Here is a 20,727-nt window from a genome sequence, read left to right as displayed (position 1 = left end):
AAAGAAAAAATGTTTTGGCTTGTGATCTTTGCTTCCTGATGATGTATAAAGAGAGTGTTTTTTTCCTTTTTTGTTTGAAGGGGGAGGGGGCAGAAGGGGATTCCTCCCTTTCTCTCCTTTAAGGGTAGTGTGAAACTCAGGAAAAGGTTCTGCTTGTTTGTTACCAAGGCTTTGTCTACCCCAAATGATTCTGTGCCAATTAGAGTACTCACAAAGTTATGATAAGAAAGAGACAAACCTCCACAATTAAGACAAGGAAAAAAATTTTTATCAGAGCTTGTCTACACTTGAAATGCTGCAGCTGCACCATTGTAGCGCTTCAGGGTAGACACTACCTATGCCTACAGGAGTGGTTCTCCTGTCAACTTAAGTAATTCACCTCCCTGAGAGGCAGTAGCTAGGTCAGCAGAAGAATTCTTCCATCAATCTAGCACTGTCTAACAGGGAATTAGGTCAGCTTAATTACACCACTCAGGGACATGGATTTTTCACACCTCTGAGGAATACAGTTATGGTGACCTATTTTCTAGTGCAGACCAGGCCTTACTGTTCCAAACTCCAGAATACCCAATTAATTTACACCTCTGTACATCCACATCACACTTAAATCACACAGTTACAAAAAAAGTGAGACATTTGCCCAAAGGCTTGACATCAATTGAGTGTTTCTTGGAACTGTCAATAATATTAACACTTAAATGATCTTAAGCAACAGCTAATCAAGGTGAATGGTGAGAACCAGTAGGTATCAGAAAATAATGGTTTCCAAGAAGCAGTTATGGACTATCATGTCAAAAATCTAAATCCTTAGCAATACCTAAAAAAGAAAAGAAGTTTGAGTCACTGTGTCCATCACAGACTAAAATGTCAAGAATTAGCATACTAAGACGGATCTGTCATAACTGTCAGTTTAAAAAGAACCAAGAAAAGTACTGAGCTCAAGAGTTTCAAAGTCATTCTGCAATGAGGGCCAAATTCTATTTTTACATTATGGTCCATCAGCCAGGTTAGAGATTCAGAGTTACATAATATACTCAATTCATAACACAACTCCCACTTAGTTATTTATTATTTGACAAAAAGACCTTACTGATACAGTCAGCATCACTAACATAAAAATATGCTCAGGAGAACATGCTTAGCATTAGTATCACCACTGCTCAGCCTTAATTTCTATTCCTTCTTGATCCTCCCTTCTGTGCGTGGTTATGCACATGCACAAACATTCCTTTTTCCCCCCTCTGCATTGACTGCCAATTCCTACCATCTGTGGGTAGGTCTTCACAGCAAATGAAGATGTGATTGTAATGCAGAAAGGCTAACCCATGTTAGCTTTAATCTAGTTAGCTCAGATAACATTGGTAGTGAAGATGTCGCTACCTGGGCTTCAGTTGGGGCTAAGCGCCCCAGTACAAGCCCACCAAGGAACCTGGGTACAGACTCAGGCAGCTAGCCTGAGTCAAAGCATCTTCACTTCTCACTACCTGCATGGGCTAGATTAAAACTACAGCAGGTACGCCTACCTGCACTACAGTCAAACCTTCATTTGCTGTGTAGATGAACCCAATGAGAGTCAATTCCACTCCCTTCCATCATTAAAATGATAAGAAATGACATAGTAATGTGTTACCATTAGGCTTTAGAGCCAGCACCCCCATTAATCTCACTGGGAGATAAGGGAATTCAGAGCTGCCAGGGTTATTGTTTCAGATTATCTACAGGCTCAGGAAGGCAGAACTGCATTGTTTCACACTTGGACATTTATCTTTGCAACTATGAGAGCAATATATTTTAAATAAATAAATAAAAGTTGAGATACTCCAGAATTTGATTATGCCATGCAGGCCATATACGCTGAAACAAGCCTGCTTTGGGATACGTTTCTCAAACTGGGGGTACTGACTCAAAAGGGGGGGTCACAAGGCTGTTGTAGTGGGGTCAAAAGATAAATAAGAATTGCCAGGGAAGAAGAGCTGGAGGGAAGGGGGTACAGCAGCTACTGCACTCCGGTCACCCAGCTCTGAAGGCACCACCCCCACTAACGTCAGTGCAGAAGTAAGGGTGGCAATGATCCTACAAGTATGTACATTAATTTGCTATCACTTTTTTAAGGGGGAGGTGTCATCACAGCCTGAAATATTTGTAAAGGGGAACCTAGCAAAAAAAGTTTGAGAACCCTTGCGTTAGGTGGACCACTCCATTTTCAGTATGGAAGAGAAGAGTTACATTTACTTAATCCAAAATCAGCTACCTGTAATTAATCTGTATTTTTAATCAACTTTTCAGATTTATCTCACACGATGTTATTTTCCATCTTTAAGAGTGAAAAAGAACAAAAGAGAACTTATCTGATGATCCAGAATAAAATGTGACTTCTCAGGGCTTATCTACACAGGAAAATTGACCAGAATAGCTATTGCTAAATAAGCTTTTCTGCAATAAACTTCTGTTATTCTGGAATAAGTGTCCGCAAAGAAAGCTATTCTGCAAATGTTATTCTAGTCAGTTTCCCCATGTAGACAAGCCATTTATAGGACACAAATTTATTAGCATATAAAGAATCTGGTACATCATTGCTTATTTCTAGTCCAATTTCCCTTGGCAACAAACTGAATGAGGTTCTTCAGGAGAAAGTCTACCAAACATAGTATTTTTAAAAGGGGGGGGGGGTGGTGCCCAAAAAGGAGTGAAGGCAAAAGCAGAAGATATCCTGAACATCACAAAAGTACATGAATATGTAATCGGAAAAAATAAGAGTATTCTAGATATTTAGCATCTGTTTATCGTAACACGTTAACATGCAGATGTTCTTATACATTTTACATAAAGAACAGAATTAGAGACATAGATGAACATGATTTGTTGGGGAAGAGCCAACATGGTTTTTGTAAAGGGAAATCATGCCTCATCAATCTACTAGAATTATTTGAGGGGGTCAACAAGCATGTAGACAAGGGTGATCCAGTGGATACAGGATACTTAGATTTTCAGAAAGCCGTTGACAAGGTCCCTCGCCAAAGGCTCTTAAGCAAAGTAAGCTGTCGCGTTATAAGAGGGCCACTGCTGGATCACTAACTGGTTAAAAGATAGGAAACAAAGGTTAGGAATAAATGGTCAGTTTTCAGAATGGAGACAGGTCAATAATGGTGTCCCCCAGGGGTCTGTACTGGGACCAGTGCTGTCCAACATATTCATAAATGATCTGAAAAAACGGGGTAAACTTGAGGTGGCAAGAGGTGATACAAAACTACTCAAGATAGTTAAGTCAAAAGTAGACTGCCAAGAGTTACAAAAGTATCTTACAAAACTGGGTGACTGGGCAACAAAATTGCAGATGAAATTCAATGTAGATACATGCAAAGTAATGCACATTGGCAAATATAATTAGATAAACGGATGGGATCTAAATTAGCTGTTACCACTCAACAAAGAACTTGGAGTCCCTGTGGATATTTCTCTGAAAACATCCACAGGGCAGACAAAGGGAACAGAATATTGGGAATTGTTAGGAAAGGGACAGATAACAAAACAGAAAATATCATATTGCCTCTATATAAATCCATGGTATGCTCGCATCTTGAATACTGCGTGCAGAAACCAAGCACCACTTATAAAAGTTGTAACAAGACATTGCATCCAGAATAGCTGTTCTGTTTCAGATGTATACCAAGCACCATGTCCACATATAACACGTCCTAAACCACTGCAGAAGAACTGTGTTATGGCGGTCCCTGCACAGCTTCCCATCTTCTCCCCTGTCCTATTTTCTTCTTGAAAGACATAAGTGTTCACATTTGACAAGTGAAACAAAAGGGGCCATGGAAAACTGAAATCTCAATAAAGCATCATATACCCAGAATGCAGAATTTCCCTCGAGTAGTGGCAGAGGTATTGTGGGACAGTACTGGGAGGGATACCTCCAATGCCAGCACTTTCTGTCCACATTAGTATTGCAACCATCCAAGATGACGGAATGCCTTGCTTTGAAGAGCAAATTAAAACTATGCTGACATCACCTGAGCACCACTAGAGAGACAACAGGATTTAGTAGACAGAGCTGGATTAGGAGTCAGCCAGCAACAGACACCAGATCTCCTCTGTCACTGACCTGTTGTGTGACTGTAGCCAGTTACTTCACCTCTCTACCTGTTTCTCTCCACTATTTGTCTGTTTTGTCTATTTCACTTATATTATAAACTCTTCAGAGCAGGATCTCTTGCTATGTCCCCTGGCAACAAGCCGAATGAGATTCTTCAGGCGAGAGTTTACCAAACATAGTATTTAAAAAAAAAAAAAGGGGGGGGGGGGGGAGGATAGTGCCTAAAGGTATATTGGGCTTCTCTTTAAAATGTTCCTTTAATCCATGTCCTACAACAAGGACTTAACACTGTTAGTGGCCACAGTTATTAACTAAAATTTAACCATGCTATGTGTTGAGATAAACTACACTTAGAGACAACCAATTATCTAACTGGTTACAAACTTGAGGTTAAAAAGCTGGACTATAGATAGTATGCAATGTAGTTGTAGCCGTGTTGGTCCCAGGATATTAGAGACACAAGGTGGGTGAGATCGTATCTTTTAAGTTGGTCCAATAAAAGACAACCTCACCTACATTGTCTCTGTACTATAGATAGGGCAGACAACATAAAAAAACCCCAAAAACCTCACCATAACCAACCATCAGAAGTTACCTAATCTTTCAACTCACTCCTATCTATTACTACCTTGATTTGAAATGACTTTCAAAAAACATCTGACCACAAGACCATGCTTGCCAAACCCACTTTGAATTTTCACCTCCACATTTTTTTTGAAAGATACAAAAAAGTCCGCTGTAGGAGAGCCATTTATGTAGCACAGACACGACTAAATTTAATTAATCCACACCTGTTATGTACTCTACGTTACAAAATACCTTCTCATAAAGATTCAGAGAGCACATTGTATAGTGGTAACTCAGTAAACAGAAGGCAGGTGTTCCAGGGTGTGTAAAGTCTTTCTAATTTCCAAAGTTATGCAACATATAACAGTACAGTATATCAGGACTTCTGACAATGTTATTTGAAACTAACCTTTACATCTGTCATTTTCCATTCTGTATCCCAATAGCATTCTCATGTCTACTGTGCCGTTACAAAATAACTTATCACCATATTTAAATTATAGGGAGATCTTGTTTAAGTAGACTGTTACGATGTATAAAGACAGATATAAATATATACACTGTACGTATAGCTATCTCACATAATACACCTAAGAAACCAATTTCACCTCCTGCCCAGCCTGATCCAGATGCCTTTCATTGTTTTAGATGCCGGTCCCATTACCAAAATGAGCAAGAGGATTTTCTAGGAAACACATGAATTTTCCACCAAATTAGACTACAGTAGAACAAAATAAAAGGCAAATGCAACCTCAACTCCTATTGTTGATGTTAATATTGGCAGTAAGTTAAGAATATGATTGTGATTGCTTTATAATTTTACTCAACAAAATTACAAAATAAAAGGGACCATAAAAGGAACCACTTACAAACAAACAATCTTGAATAAATTCTAAACCAGCTATTACCATGTTATCCTGATCCAAAAGCTCAAGACTAAACACAACCAGCTACCTCTTTTGTAGGTTTTTAAAATTCAAATACACATTTTATTCATTTTTTAAAATAATGAAGTTACAAATATAAATGTAGTCATTAGGCATGCTAATGGAACTGTGACATCCTCTTTGAGGAAACAAGGGGGCTACTTGAGATCCACTAAGCAGTGGGAATAGATACAGCTAAAAAATAAAAAATATGCACATCATGAGGAAACAAAAGCCACATAGAAAACAAAGGGAAATTTTCTCTCTTATGCAGTTCTCTGGTTATTAATATGGACAAGTTCAGATTGAATCTGGTATCTGTACACAGATGAATTAAGGTATAATTTGGTTCAAAGCAAATTGAGGCAGAAGGGAAGCATATCTAGTGGCAACCTGTTGATTTATTTACCTTGTATTCTGTCTGGTGACTTCCTTCCTTCCTATCTAGATTTTTATGCCACATCCATCAACAGGATTTTTTTTTCCTTCTGTTCTTCCTCCTTCCTTCCCAAACGATTTTATGTATCTAGAGAACCTGAATGAAGAACAGCTGACTAAAAGCTTAAACCAGACAAGACTGAGGTGAACTAGTAGGAAGAGTGAAGCATTTTAAAGATCTTCCCTCCTCTATTACCTCCCCCACTGTCAAAGACATCTTCCCTCCAATTGTGGAGCCAGTCTGCAGCCTTGGATCATTTTCTTCCAATGCCTCTCTGCTACAAGATTCTCAAAAAGCCATAGCAGCAAAAAAAATAAAATAAAATAAAATAAAAAAATCCATCTGCAACTGACTAGAAGACTGCACAGGATCTGATCAGATATAGACCTGCCACAGTAATCAATGCATTCCTGGTCTCTATATCTAGGAACAAAGCCACACCCTACAAAATACAGGTGCCCGTCTGCTTTGCATCACAAATGACTATTAAACTATCACCTCAGTGCTCCTGATGCCCCAAATAATCAAGTTCAAAATCTTTATCTGGATATTCAAAGTCCTCCAAGGGACAGCTAGCTAGTTTGAAGATCACTCTCTCTTGCAACCATGATGTCCTATATTCTGTTGGAAGAGTAAGGGCTTATCTGCACTTGAAATGCTACAGCAGCACAGATCTAGCATTGGAGCTGTGCTGCTGTAATGCTTCAGCATAGACACTACCTACACCAACAGGAAGGGTTCTCCCATCAGCATAGGTAATCCACTTCTCCGAAGCAATAGCTAGGTTGACAGAGGAATTCTTCCATTGGCCTAGTGCTGTCTACACTGGGGGTTAGGTTGGCTTAACTATCTCACTCTGGGGTTTGGAATTTTCATACCCCTGAGCATCTAGGGTGACCAGACAGCAAATGTGAAAAATTGGGATGGGGGTGGGGGGTAATAGGAGCCTATATAAGAAAAAGACCCAAAAATCGGGACTGTCCCTATAAAAATTGGAACATCTGGTCACCCTGTGAGCAACGCAGCTGGGCCAATCTAAGTTTAGTGTAGACTAGGCCTAAAAACTGACCAATAGAATGGGACTTGTGAATGCATGAACTGCCACTGGAGCTGAATTTAGCCTACAGTATTAACTCTTACAAAAGATAAAAGTGGTCAAGGCCATCACCACTTTCAGAATTAAATGCAGAACTCAATTCTTTGATTTACCTCTACCTTAATAAGGTTTCCCTCGTAACCCCATTCTCTCTCACACACACAAACGAACAGCCGTATAAACTAAAGAAGTTACCTATCCTAGAACCTGGAGAGGAAGTAAAATACTGTTATTACTATTTTTAAATATGTGGGAAATGCTTGCATACTATAGTGCCAAGGACCACAAAAGCACCTAAATGGATACATTTATCAGGGGAAGACAGTCATGTGTTACCCAATAATTACTATTCCAAACAATCTGGAATATCTTCCATATAGAAATTCATTGTGTTAATGGTGACATTGTTTTAGTATCAGACCTTACCATATCTGCTAAGCCTGAAGGTCCAAAGATCTGGAGATTTTATGCAAATTATGGTATATCTTAACTGAGCAATAATGCATTTATATTACTCCATTTGCTTTTATTTAAAATGAAAAAAAAACAAACAAACAAACACATTGACCACTTCTCAGCCCTCATCACTGTATTAGCTGTTCTGCTACAGAGACAGACTTGCTATAAAAGTCAATTAAAAAAACATACAAGATATTCTGGTGCCTGTTTTGGCCTAGTGAAATTGAAGCATAAACATGAAGTTAAACACTTGAGCCTAAGGTTTCAGAGTAGCAGCCATGTTACCCAAAAAGAACAGAAGTACTTGTGGAACCTTAGCAACTAACAAATTCATTTGAGCATAAGCTTTCATGGGCTACAGCCCACTTCATCAGATGCACAGAATGGAACCTATAGTAAGAAGATATATATACACATACAGAGAACATGGAAAAGGTGAAAGTTGCCACCCCAACACTAAGAGGCTAATTAATGAAGATGAGCTATTAGCAGCAGGACAAAAAAAAGACTTTCATAGTGATAATCAAGATGGCCCATTTCAGACAGTTGACAAGAAGGTGTGAGGATACTTAACATCAGGAAATAAGATCCAATTTGTGTAATGACCCAGCCACTGCCAGTCTCTATTCAAGCACAAGTTAATGGTATCTAGTTTGCAAACTAATTCCAGTTCAGCAGTTTCTTGTTGGACTGTTTTTGAAGCTTTTCTGTTGCAAAATTGCCACTTTTCAGTCTGTTACTGAGTGACCAGAGAGGCTGAAGTGGTCTACTGGTTTTTGAAAGTTATGATTCCTGATGTCAGATTTGTGTCCATTTATTCTTTTCCGTAGAGACTGTCCAGTTTGGCAAATGTGCATGGCAGAGGGGCATTGCTGGCACATTGAATCATAGAATACCAGGGTTGGAAGGGACCTCAAGAGGTCTAGTCCAACCCCCTGCTCAAAGCAGGACCAAACTCCAGACAGATTTTTGCCCCAGATCCCTAAATGGCCCCCTCAAGGATTGAACTCACAACCCTGTGTTTAGCAGGCCAATGCTCAAACCACTGAGCAATCCCTCCCTCCCCCGATGGCATATATCACATTGGTAAAAGTGTAGGTAAACAAGCCCCTGATGGCATGGCTGATGTGATTAGATCCTATGATGGTGTTACTTGAATAGATATGAGGACAGAGTGGGCATCAGGCTTTGCTGCAAGGATAGGTTCCTGGGTTAGTGTTTTTGTTCTGTGGTATGTGGTTGCTGGTGAGTATTTGCTTCGGGTTGGGGGGCTGTCTGTAAGGGAGGACTGGTCTGTCTCCCAAGATCTGTGAGAGTGAGGGATCGTCCTTCAGGATAGGTTGCAGATCTTTGATGATGCGCTGGAGAGGTTTTAGTTGGGGGCTGAAGGTGATGGCAAGTGGCGTTCTGTTATTTTCTTTGTAGGGCCTGTCCTGTAGTAGGTGACTTCTGGGTACTCTTTTCTGGCTGTTTTTTGACTTCAGCAGGTAGGTTTTGTAGTTTTAAGAATGCTTGATAGAGATCTTATAGGCGTTTGTCTGAGGGATTGGAGCAAACGCGGTTGTATCTTAGAGCTTGGCTGTAGACAATGGATGATGTAGTGTGTCCTGGATGGAAGCTGGAGGCATGTAAGTATGTATAGCGGTCAATAAGTTGATGGTGTTTATGTGCCCATCGCTTATTAGCACAGTAATGTCCAGGAAATGGACCGCGTGTGTGGACTGGTCCAGGCTGAGATTGATGGTGGAATGGAAATTATTGAAATCATGGTGGAGTTCCTCAAGGGCTTCTTTTCCATGGGTCCATATGATGAAGACGTCATCAATGTAGCGCAAGTAGAGTAGGGGTATTAAGGGATGAGAGCTAAGGAGGGAAAATGCACTGTGCAGCGTTCCCTCTAAGCTACGTGGCTGCATGGCCACCCAAGAGTCAATCAAGAGCCATGCACTTGATTAGCAGAGCCGCACACATCCAGTGACTTGTGTTCAGGTGCCCCCACTGTTCTGTAGTCACATTACTCCGGCCCTGTCTTGAAGCCCCTGATTAGCTGCTCCCAGGACCCACCTGCTTGCTGTGCAGAGCCAAGGAGGGGGCTGATATCAGGAAGTCCCTCCCCCTGCCCATGTACCCTATCTCTGCAGAACAGGGGAGAGGAGACTGGGCTCAAGAGCAGAATGGAGCAGCTGAAGTAGCCTTCAGACTGATGAGTGCCTCTCTCCTTAAAGAGACAGCGCAGTCTCTCATACACTTTCCCAGAAGCCAGTACACACATACAGTCTGTCTCTCACACACACCTCCCAACACATACTTTTGTTATTGTTGTTGCTGTTACTTCTTGGTATTTCCTGCAATGCATATATATTCTCTGTAATGTTATTCTTTCAAAATACCGTTGTTTTAGTTTTTTGACTGATCTATGCATTTCATAATTTTATTTCTCTCTTTATGCTTAAATTCAATTCTTTGAGTAGTGAATTCTAAAATGCATTCCTTGTCCTGGATGGAGTAATTATCCTTATAGTCATTTTTATACACACACACACACACACACACACAAAACCCCTCTCTCTCTTTTTTGTTTCTACTAGTGGCACACATCTGGACATTACCTTGATATTGGTGCACATAACAAAATTCATTCCACACATAAACAGAAAAAACTTTAAGGGAACATCGGCACTGTCCCACCCAAACCAAAAAAAAAAAAAAAAACAATACCCCACTGATGTTAACTCCATTCATGTTACACACCCCAAAGTAGCCCCATGCAGCAGAAAAACCCTGAAATTCCTGGTTCCTTTGGGGTGACACACTCTCTTTGGGAGCTGCAACTCACAAGGCCCTGCTGTGCCACTAGCCATATATTGTTGCTGATGCTCCTCTCCACAGCTCTTACAAAGTTCCCTCTTCACACAGAGAAATTGAGGTGTGTTATCCCAGTATCCTGTAGTCTCTACTTCTGCTTACTGACAAAGTGGAGGTGAAACATTTTAGCCACACACACTCACCAGTTCCCGTATGACAAGTCTCCCCTCAGCCTTATCTGCCTCTTTGTCTCTCTTTTCCCCGCTTCTCCTTTCGAGCATTTTCCCTTTCCCATAACCAAGGGGCGGTCAGCAGCAGCAGAAAATAAGAGAAGAGAGAGAGAAGGAGCCAGTGCCCTCAACTCACAGGTACTGGGCAGAGGCAAGGTGGGCATAGTGGTAAAAGAAGCAGATTTGCTTCATGCTGTGGGGCTTGGCATCAGCAGCAGGGAAGGAGTGGAGGCTGGAAAATAACCTCCTCTTTGAACCCCTGCTGTGGGGGTTGTGGCATCTGTGTGAAGGACCAGGAAGGGACCTCATCTGCCTGTGTCATACCAAGCATGAGCTATCCCTCTCCCCACAGCTGCTCCATACTATGTGTCTCAGCCCTGGACTGGAGCAACTCAGTTGAGACCATAACGACTAAAAATGTATGAAAAAGCACCTCAGTCTTATTTGCTGGTGAGACTCCCACTTCTGAGAACATTTAGGCATGCACTCAGGAGCCCAAGAGATGGCAGCCAAAAAAAATCAGAAAACCAAGCAGGTCTGGTCCAAGGAAAACTGGAGACTTAATAAGTATGCCTTCTGAGCACTAAAACCCAAACATATTACCAAACGAGCATGACATCCCTACAAAGCAGTAGCTATAATCACAGCAGCATTGTGATACTAACTCTGAGTCCTACCTTTAGTCGGCAACAATGCTAGCACAAAGCACTAGCAACATGTTCAAAACAGAGCATGTACTACTGTCATGCTTCCAGAATGACTAGTAACTGTAATCCCTGCCTGGCACTCTCTGTTGTTCTCACTTTGAGGGCTGAGTTAGCAGGAACTTTGGTGGCATCAGTGGTTAGGGCTGCAACCACTAGTTAGTGCTACATGTCTAGTGGCAGGGAAAGAGCTCGAGTCCTACCTGTAGTGAAATTAAACTAAAAAACATTAAATTTCCTGACTCCCTGCATACAAACAGCTGCTAAAAGCATCACAGAACTCAAGGACTCCTAGTTAACTCTTCCCCTGCAGTGAAACTAATATGGAAGAGCCAAGAGGCCTCAGTGCAAACAGGTCTGACTGATATCATGTGTACCAGAGGCAGTAGGTAAGGGTGAACTCCAATGACTTACCCACATTTAGTGCTTGTATCATGCCAGTTTATAGTGCATATGTGACAGCAGTGCTGAAAGCTGATATCACATTGTTATTATGATTTCACACTCAGGATTCTAATTATGCATCTTTTCAGAACACACGCAAACATTATGGGCATTGCTATGAACTAGAAAAAGTTGGCATCATGACAATTTTGATTACAGCTTCTTGTACTGACATGTGAAGCCTTTGGACGTGTGCTCTGGAAAAAAAATTGCTTAACGATGATCTTACAGCAGTGGTGGGCAACCTGCGGCCCACAGCCTGAGCTGCTTCCCGAAGCTCCCATTGGCCAGGAACAGCGAACCGCAACCACTGGTAGCTGTGGGCAGCAGTGCAAATGTAAACAAACTGTCTGGTGGCCCGTCAGCAGATCACCCTGACGGGCTGCGTGTGGCCCACCACTGTCTTAAAGGCTTTTTAGCTACTGGGAGGAGTATTTAAATGTATTTCAATTTACTTCTTATCATTTATGTTATTTGCTTGCTTTTCAGTACTCTGCTTAGTGCCATTGTCCAAGCTAGTCTATCTGAATTTCCAAAACACAAATCAAACATTAAAGTCAAATTATTTCCACTGAATTTTGTTTTCTGTGATTGTGCCAGATGCTGGCTTGAAAACCAAAGAGATGGCAGTATTCCACTTATCTAATAAACACACGTAATACAAGTTGCATCAGTGCGAACAAGCCCTTCCAATATATCACCAACCTGATCTGAAGTGACAACTACTATTCAGTTTCCATCCGCACAGTTGCCAAGTGGCCCAAAGACATCAGTTAGTCCAAGCTGTGATGTGGATACCCATTGACTTGAAACAAAACTAGGAGTACTAACTTAGGGTATGTCTACACTTAAACCACCACTGTGACGCAGTTAAACCTGTGCTGCTGTAGCACTTCAGCATAGCACTACCTACACCAATGAGAGGAGTGTGCCCATCAGCATAAATAATCCAACTCCCGAGGAAGCACTAGGTAGGTCAATGGAAGAATTCTTTCATTGACATAGCACCATCTACGCAGGGGTTAGGTCAGCACAGCTATGCTTCTCAAGTGTGGATTTTTCACACCCTTGACACACAGCTATGTCAATGTAAGTCCCACTATGAAGACAAACCCTTATTTTATATAATAGCCACATGGTAAAGCTTTCAGTCACTACTAACAGAGGCTGGATTCAAACTGGTAACTCAGCGGTGAAAGACTCCATTATCTCATTACTAGTATCTTGAGACACTTCCTTTTCATTTAATTATTTAACAAAATATATATAAAGACATGCAGACAATAGAATCACATTAGATTTTTTGAATGTAATCTCCCCACGGCCATTCGCCACACTCTTAGCCAGTCCCTGAGATTTCCCTGACACAATACAGCAGTGGTTCTCAAGCTTTTGTATTGGTGACCCCATTCACATAGCAAGCCTTTGAGTGTGGACCCCCCCCATCATAAATTAAAAACACTTTTTACACATTTAACACCATTATAAATGCTGGAGGCAAAGCAGGGTTTTGCGTGGAGCCCGGCAGCTCACACCCCTCCATGTAATAACCTCACAAACCTCTGAGGGGTCCCAACCCCCAGTTTGAGAACCCCTGCAATACAGGAAGGCAGTAAGCCAGTCCTTGGTATCAAAGAGGTTGAGAAACACTGCTCTAAACCTACAATTTAGGCCTAATCTATTTGGCTGTATATTTTTAATGAAGTGTGCTCTTACAAGACTACCAGTTTTCTCTTTGACCTCTTAAACAAGATTCTATAGTCGTGGGCCTTATTCTATGTGTCCCACTGTATTTTTCCCCATATCTATATAGCAACAAGCACTACACCCATTAATCCAAAAGTAGTTTTGCTAGTCTCATTTAAAGTACTAGAAACATTTCCTTTTACTTATATGCCCACCAATGAATGCCTGGCAGCATCTAATTTTCCCAGTGTCATCTGCTGTTAAAGGCATACTGTCAAGTCTGATAAATCAAAAACAGAATACTTTTAAAATCTGATATTTAACAGGAATATTATCTGATGCTCAGGTATGATGACACAGGGAAAACGCAAACTGCCTAGTGAAATGCAAGACCTTGATTAAGTGGATATTTTAAAATTTTTAATTCTGGAGGGATTAAAAACATACCCATAACAAACTGGAAAAAAGACTATAGCATATCTCCTCTACAAAACTATTACTTTAAAGATATTCTGATTTTTGGCTTACTGTATCTGACAGTGTCTTAGCTTGTGGGTAAGGGGGAATTAAATTAAATTCCACAGTGTTTTCTCCTGCTGTTTTGTAACAGGACTAATAAGAAGTATGTATTACTCACCTTAAATATATCTACTTTTAATTCCATAATCAATTTACCTATCCATATTCAGTGCAAAGTTATAGTACATTCTCTTTTCTTAAAAAAAAAAGTTAAGTTTGGAATCATAACATTTCATGCTTGCTGCACATTCTTCTTCCAGTTCACTGAAAGGGCAAAACTGGACCCACTAATGAGCTATGTGATATTAAACTAGTCACCTCCTAATTCACACATGTTCCATCAACACATACTTGCATGTTTCTGAAATCCAACCGAGCTCTTTATATACTCAGATATTCTTCATCACTCCTTTTTTTCTGGTCGCTTATTTGCCAGCTTTTATGGACAAGTTTTTTTTATTGGTCTAATATCAAAGATTTTTAAAAAGTCTAGGTAGTTTTGTTTTCCAGCCACCCAGTTAGTTAAGCTCATTTCAAACATACAGACATTTGTTAGATTGCTATTTCCTTTTATGAAAAATGTGTGTTGACCTATAAATGATAATATATTATCCCTGTAGTAAACTATGTTAACATTTTTCTTGCTTATTCTTGCAACAATTCAGCATGTCCAAAACGAGACTGTTTTTGACAGAACTACATGGATGCATTCACATAACAAGCTTTTTATGACCAAGAATGCATGAGTGAATTCTGGGACTTTTCAAACATGTCCCAGACCAGTTCTCAACTTGTTGCTGGAAAGAGGGCCTTAGGTAATTTAAAAATGAGAGCCACTGCACTCTATGATGCTGTTAAGACAATTGTCTGAACTGGGTCAGCTGTTACAATCATGCCTTTCTGTCTTTTTTTGGATAAACCTTTGCAGATTCCAGTTCACTCACACCTGAGCATAAAACTACATCCCAAGTGTTCCAATTAATTCATAAAATTAAGTTTTGTAAATTGACTAACACAGCTGTTGTTTATGGCTACAAAGCACTACTAGTTCAAAGAATTCTAATCCATGGTTATTTACCATGCCTTTTAACCAATGTACAGCGCAGAGAGCCTGTGTGTTCCCAGGGTGCCTCTGGTTCATATCAAGGATAATCCCACTACTGAAGTCAACACTATGACTACTGAAACCTACAGAAGTTATAATTGTAAAAGACCTTTACAATCTAATCTAGTCCCCCTGACAATACAGAATTGTTTCCTATGTTATGTTGTATAATCTGGTTTAATCCAGTTTCTTGGTTCTTCTCTAAAAATAACAATCAGATCCTCCCTCTTTCCCACTGCAGTCTTGAATATTTTTATTAGTTGTCTGAATACTTCCTTCAGACTTCTAGGACAGCTCCTTGATTCTTATATCTCCAAGAGTTCTGATACTGTTATTTCTTCTTTTTTAAGGCAAGGCCATGATTTTTCATGTACCTTTGGAAGCATAAGGGCAAAGATTCAAAGTGTGTGTGGTGTGTGAAAGTATATCAATATTCTCCTCTAACCACCTCTTAAAAGACCTACAATCTCTTTTATCCAACTTTTGTCTTTGCAGTCAAGAAAGTTGCATTTTTAAAGGGAAAAGTAATGTTAAATAACCAAAAAAAATTCCTTAATTATTCACAAAAATATCCCACACAGATTAAAAGGACATCAATCTGATACCTAGTAATGTTAAATTTAAAAAAAATAGTTTGTAATAGTTTTTAAGCCTTACAAGAGAGACACTCTCTTGAAAAGTAGTTTACTATGAAAAAAGCAGAAAGAACACAAGACAAAATGCTGATATATTGTGTTACAATCGCTGCTGGGTAATATTTATGTAAAACTGAAATTCTACTTGACTGCTGAAAAATAATTTAATAGAAACATTTCCACTGGTTTTAGATTTCTTAAAAGCTTATTTTCTCCGATCTAGGGTTCCAATCCTGAAAGCTGCTCCCCCTGTGTCTGTATGGAATTTACTTAAGTCAATGGGTCTACCCACAAAGCAGGCTGCAGGACTGAGACCTAAATCTGAAGCACTTGTTAACCACATAACATGCAAAGTAGTCTTTCGTCCCCACCTTAGAATTAACTTGGTTTTACTGTTTCCAGCTCTACACTTTAACCAGAGTTTTCTAATAGTCATGTATGTCCCAATAGTACTTTCTTATTGTAGATTACTTTTTACATTCCATAGTTCACATGTGCTAAAGACACAACTATTATCATAGACTTCGTATCACTGCATTTATTATTGTTTTAAATAAAAACTATGCATACATCCTGTTACTAATGCTGAATTGCACACTGAGGCTTCTTTTATAGCACTACAACACAAGATAAATTATTTTTCAAACACTAAGATCTTTCCTATCCCTTCCGGGGAGGAAGAGGATTCAAGAAAGAAATGCATGCAAGTTAGTTCATTTTCCATGTCTTATATGCAACCTCACCACTAAAACAAACTTTTCTAACACTGCCTTTTATGCATCTCCTAGCCCCTTATAAAAAGGCCCTCAGTTTCAACAGAGCATCAGCCCTCAGAAATCCTGTTTCTATAGAGCTACAGCCCATCACATAAAGGTGCACTCAAATTCATCACTAACATATGCACTGAACACAAAAGCCTAAAAAGTTTAAAATTTAGCCATCCAATTTCTATGACACATCAAATCAACTGTACGACAGCCATGTACACAGCACGACAAAAAAACCAAAGGACCTTAAAACAAGTGGAAAACAATTTGCCTGCAAGTATTTTCTTAAAATAACTTGCTTTTAAGTTTATTACGTAACACGCCAAGAAATCTCAGGCAGCAGCAACAGCCAACTACTGCATTCCCCACAACTCATCAGCTCCTGCTTGTCCCCGTTCCCCCCTTCCCTACCTCCACGCAGACATTATTAGAGGAAAACTTTAGCCAGCCGGCCACACACACGTGTAGGGACGAAGCAGGAGCAGCTGAGCACGGCCACCTCCTTCTTCTCCCACAATGCAACGTGGGCTTTCACATTTTAAACTATTTCCTCGCAGGATCAAGCCCAAGAAGCCAAAAACCCACCGCAAAAAAAAGCTCCCCGCGCCCCAGTATGCGGTGCCACCCCCGGGGCAGACGCGCGCTCCTACCCCCTTTGCACCCACGTTTCATTCAAGGCCCCGACACGCCCGGAGCTTCCGGCTGCGGCGAGTGTGATGGAACCGCCCCTGGGCTCACCGCCCCTCAGCCCAGCCCGCCCGGCCGGGGAGGCGCAGCCCCCGTGTGGGGCGAGGGAGCCGGCGGTACTCACACGCCTCAATCTCCTCCGGCAGGTCCTCCTGGAGCAGCGACAGATCTGGGGGAGAGACACAATGAGACGCACTCGCAGCCTTGACGCGCCCCCCGGCCCCCTCATGCGCAGGGGGGGCCCCACAGCCGCCCCCTCCCCGCACGCGCAGGGGCCGCTCCCCGCAGCAGGCGGGGCGGGGGGGCGCTGCCCGTGCCCGGGCATAGCTGGGGATGTGGGGGGAGAGGGCGGTGCCAGGGCCTCCCCAGCGCGGGAGGGCGGTTGGTACCTACCCGCCATCTTGCGGTAGGCCCCCCGCCCGGTGCTACATGGAAGCCGCTGCCGCCGCGACAGGAGCAGGGGAGGCCCCGTGCGGTCCGGGCCCGCGGGCGGCGTCTCCTAGTGTCCCCGAGAGAGACTCGCAGGCAGCGAGCGAGCGAGGAAGGGAGGGGTCTGAGCCGGACACGCCGCTCCCGCCTCCGCCAGGGAGAGTCACACAAGCGCGGCCCTCCCCGCCCCTCGCTCCTGACTGACTCACGGAGCCGCCTCCAGGGCAGCGGCCGGGGACCCGCCCGACCCTACAGGAGGCAGCCAGGGCTCGCACCCTGCCCGGCACTGCCCGCCTGGCGCGGGGAGTGTTTCACACTTGGCCCTGGCTCTGCACTTCCTCTCCAGGCCAACGCCGCCTGGCCCGGGCACTGCGCCCTGGCGCTTCCCTCTGCCCAGCCTGCGCCTGGCGCTTCCTTCCCCCAGCCCTGTGCCCGGGTACTTCCCCAGACCCCACATGCTGGGCCCTGGCCCTTCCCCCAGCCCTGCACACTGTCCCCTGCCCTGGCACTTCCTTCCCCCAGCCCTGTGCCTGGGTACTTCCCCCAGACCCCACACGCTGGGCTCTGGCACTTCCCCAGCCCCGCACACTGTGCCTCCTTCCCCCAACCCCGCACACTGCCCCGTGCCCTGGCACTTCCTTCCCCCAGCCCTGCACACTGCCCCCTGCCCTGGCACTTCCTTCCCCCAGCCCTGTGCCCGGGTACTTCCCCCAGACCCCACACACTGGGCCCTGGCCCTTCCCCAACCCTGCACACTGTGCCTTCTTCCCCCAGCCCTGCACACTGCCCCCTGCCCTGGCACTTCCTTCTCCCAGCCCTGTGCCCGGGTACTTCCCCAGACCCCACATGCTGGGCCCTGGCCCTTCCCCCAGCCCTGCACACTGTCCCCTGCCCTGGCACTTCCTTTCCCCAGCCCCGTGCCCGGGTACTTCCCCAGACCCCACATGCTGGGCCCTGGCCCTTCCCCCAGCCCTGCACACTGTCTCCTGCCCTGGCACTTCCTTCCCCTAGGCCTCTGCCCGGGTTCTTCCCCCAGACCCCACACGCTGCGCCCTGGCACTTCCTTCCCCCAATCCCACATGCTGGGCCCTGGCACTGTGCCCCCTTCTGCCAACTCCACACACTGGACCCTGGCGCTGGGCCCTGGCATTTTCTTATCCCAACCCCACATGCTGGGCCCTGGCACTGTGTCCCCTTCCTTCAACCCTGCACCCCTTGCCAGGCACTGCACCTACTTCCCTCAACCCTGCACATTGGGTCCTGGCTTTGCTTCCTCCCACCCCCGCATGCTGGGATTTCGCACTGCACCCACTCACCCAATCCTGCACACTGGGCCCTGGCACTGCACTTTTCCCCCAGACCAATGCACACTTGGCACTACTTCCCTGTTCCTTGGCTCTGACATGAATTTCCCCTAAGCTGGGACTGCAGTACCTGCTTGGTACTGACATCCTTTCCCTTTTGCTTGGCACTATTGCTGCTCCCTTCACCTCCCATGCACACTTATTTGGCAATGGATTTATTTCCCTGTTGTTTGGCTTTGATACTATTGCCCAATCGCACTGGCACTACTGTCTTACTTGGCCTTCTCTATTTATATGGAAGCCTCCTCCCTCTCCTTCCAATCAGTTTTCTGGACCTTCACTCTGTCTGCCAATGTCATAGTGGTAAAAAAAAAAAAAAGTGAATAACCTAAACTCCATGTTGCCCAAATGAGCAGTGGGTAAACTCTATTTACCCTCAGTTACACTACTGGTGTCTGCAAAGTGCTGTTTGAGATGAGGTAACCAAAACTGAACTCACTGTTCAAGGTTAGGTTGCATCATTAGTTTTTAAAATACCACAGGGTGCTCCAGAAGCTGACACAAAAATGCCAGAATTGGGCTTTGTAATGTCATTCCCCAAAGAAGCATCTTCCAGAGGTGTCACAGTGCAGTAAGAAGGGGATTTGCTGACTCACTCATACTTTAATCCAGCATTTCTCAAATGCTGCCACTGTGGCTGCATGGGGCTACCAAGAGCTTTTCTTGTGGCCACACCCTCCTGCGTGGTGATGGGAGGACAGGGAACAAAGCAGCTGCACCTCCCCCAGGGCCACCAGCAGCGGCAGATCCCTTCCCCCTTCTGGAGCCACAAACACTGTAGGGACAGGCCACAGTGTGAGTTCCCCACCTTCCAGGGGGCGGTGGGGCTTGGGCTTCAGGCTTCAGCCATGAAGTGGTGGCAGGCTGTGGCCATGTGGTGGCAGGCTCCAGCCACAGGGCTTCAGGCTCCAGCCCCACATTGCCGCTGGCCCTCTCCGCCTCCCTCCCCACCTCCCCATTTAAGGCTTAATTTGTCCCCCAGCTTGCCGGGGCTGAGTAAATCTTCTGTGAAAAGTGATATTTGTATATTTGTTAATATCACTTTTCACAGTAGCAGATTTACTAGCCAGCATGTATTAAAAAAAAATCAACCAAAAAAAAAGCAAAACATATAAAGCACCTTATTTATGTTTCTGTATAGGTTCCATAAAGAATAGAGACAACTCTATATTATTTTTATTACTGAGTCTGCAAAAAAACCCTATGTAAATAAATTACAATGATTTGGACATAATTAACTTTAGGAAAAAAGCACTGAGGCCACCAAATAATTTGTTGTGAGAACCCCTGCTTTCATCAGTGATCTCTAATAGAAGTTTATAAACCACTTTGAGATTCTCAATGCACTTATGCTTGGAATCATAGTTAAGGCATTCCAATATCTTTGCTATGAGCTAGATACTTTGTAATTTCAAGAGACAAACCTCTAATTTAAAAATCTGTTGTGAAACACTTCACAGAGATGCTGTTTATTGCTGCTATTTATTTGTTTTTAATGAAAACATATTTAAATTTAAACAAAAACAATAATTCTTCTCCAGTTCTTTACTATTGATTATAAAGTATGGCTCAGTCCACTGTCATAAAGAATAATTCTTAGCACAGGGCACTTTCTATTCGAAATGAGAAGGCTAAGAATGTTAATCAAGCTAGTGATTTCATGAGCTGAACACTCTATGGCACTTCATAGGGCAGTTATATTTTGCCTAAAAAATGCACCATCTTTGACAACAGTGCTCTCTAGAAGTACTTACCTCAGTATTCCA

General features: G+C 43.1%; 1 protein-coding gene across 5 annotated transcripts in view; it reads right to left on the bottom strand.

Annotated features, from left to right (window-relative positions):
• PPP4R1 (protein phosphatase 4 regulatory subunit 1) overlaps positions 1 to 17,647 on the bottom strand; it is a 92,644-nt gene extending 74,997 nt beyond the window's left edge. For 2 of the 5 annotated variants that reach the window (XM_050942141.1, XM_050942143.1), the window contains exons 1-2: positions 17,562 to 17,647; positions 17,293 to 17,337 (exon numbers count right to left, since the gene is read on the bottom strand). In XM_050942141.1, coding sequence (XP_050798098.1) covers positions 17,293 to 17,337; positions 17,562 to 17,568 — 52 coding nt within the window. In that variant the 5' untranslated portion in view covers positions 17,569 to 17,647. Of the gene's footprint in view, positions 1 to 16,892; positions 17,003 to 17,146; positions 17,169 to 17,292; positions 17,338 to 17,561 lie in introns of those variants that run through there. The other 3 variants (XM_050942145.1, XM_050942142.1, XM_050942144.1) reach the window with 3 other exon arrangements.
• Between the last annotated feature and the right edge of the window lie 3,080 nt (positions 17,648 to 20,727).

This window comes from Gopherus flavomarginatus, chromosome 2 (genome assembly GCF_025201925.1).
Source record: "Gopherus flavomarginatus isolate rGopFla2 chromosome 2, rGopFla2.mat.asm, whole genome shotgun sequence".
Lineage (NCBI taxonomy): Eukaryota > Metazoa > Chordata > Testudines > Testudinidae > Gopherus > Gopherus flavomarginatus.
Note: the sequence above shows the minus strand (reverse complement) of the source record. Positions and strands in the feature narration are given on the sequence as shown.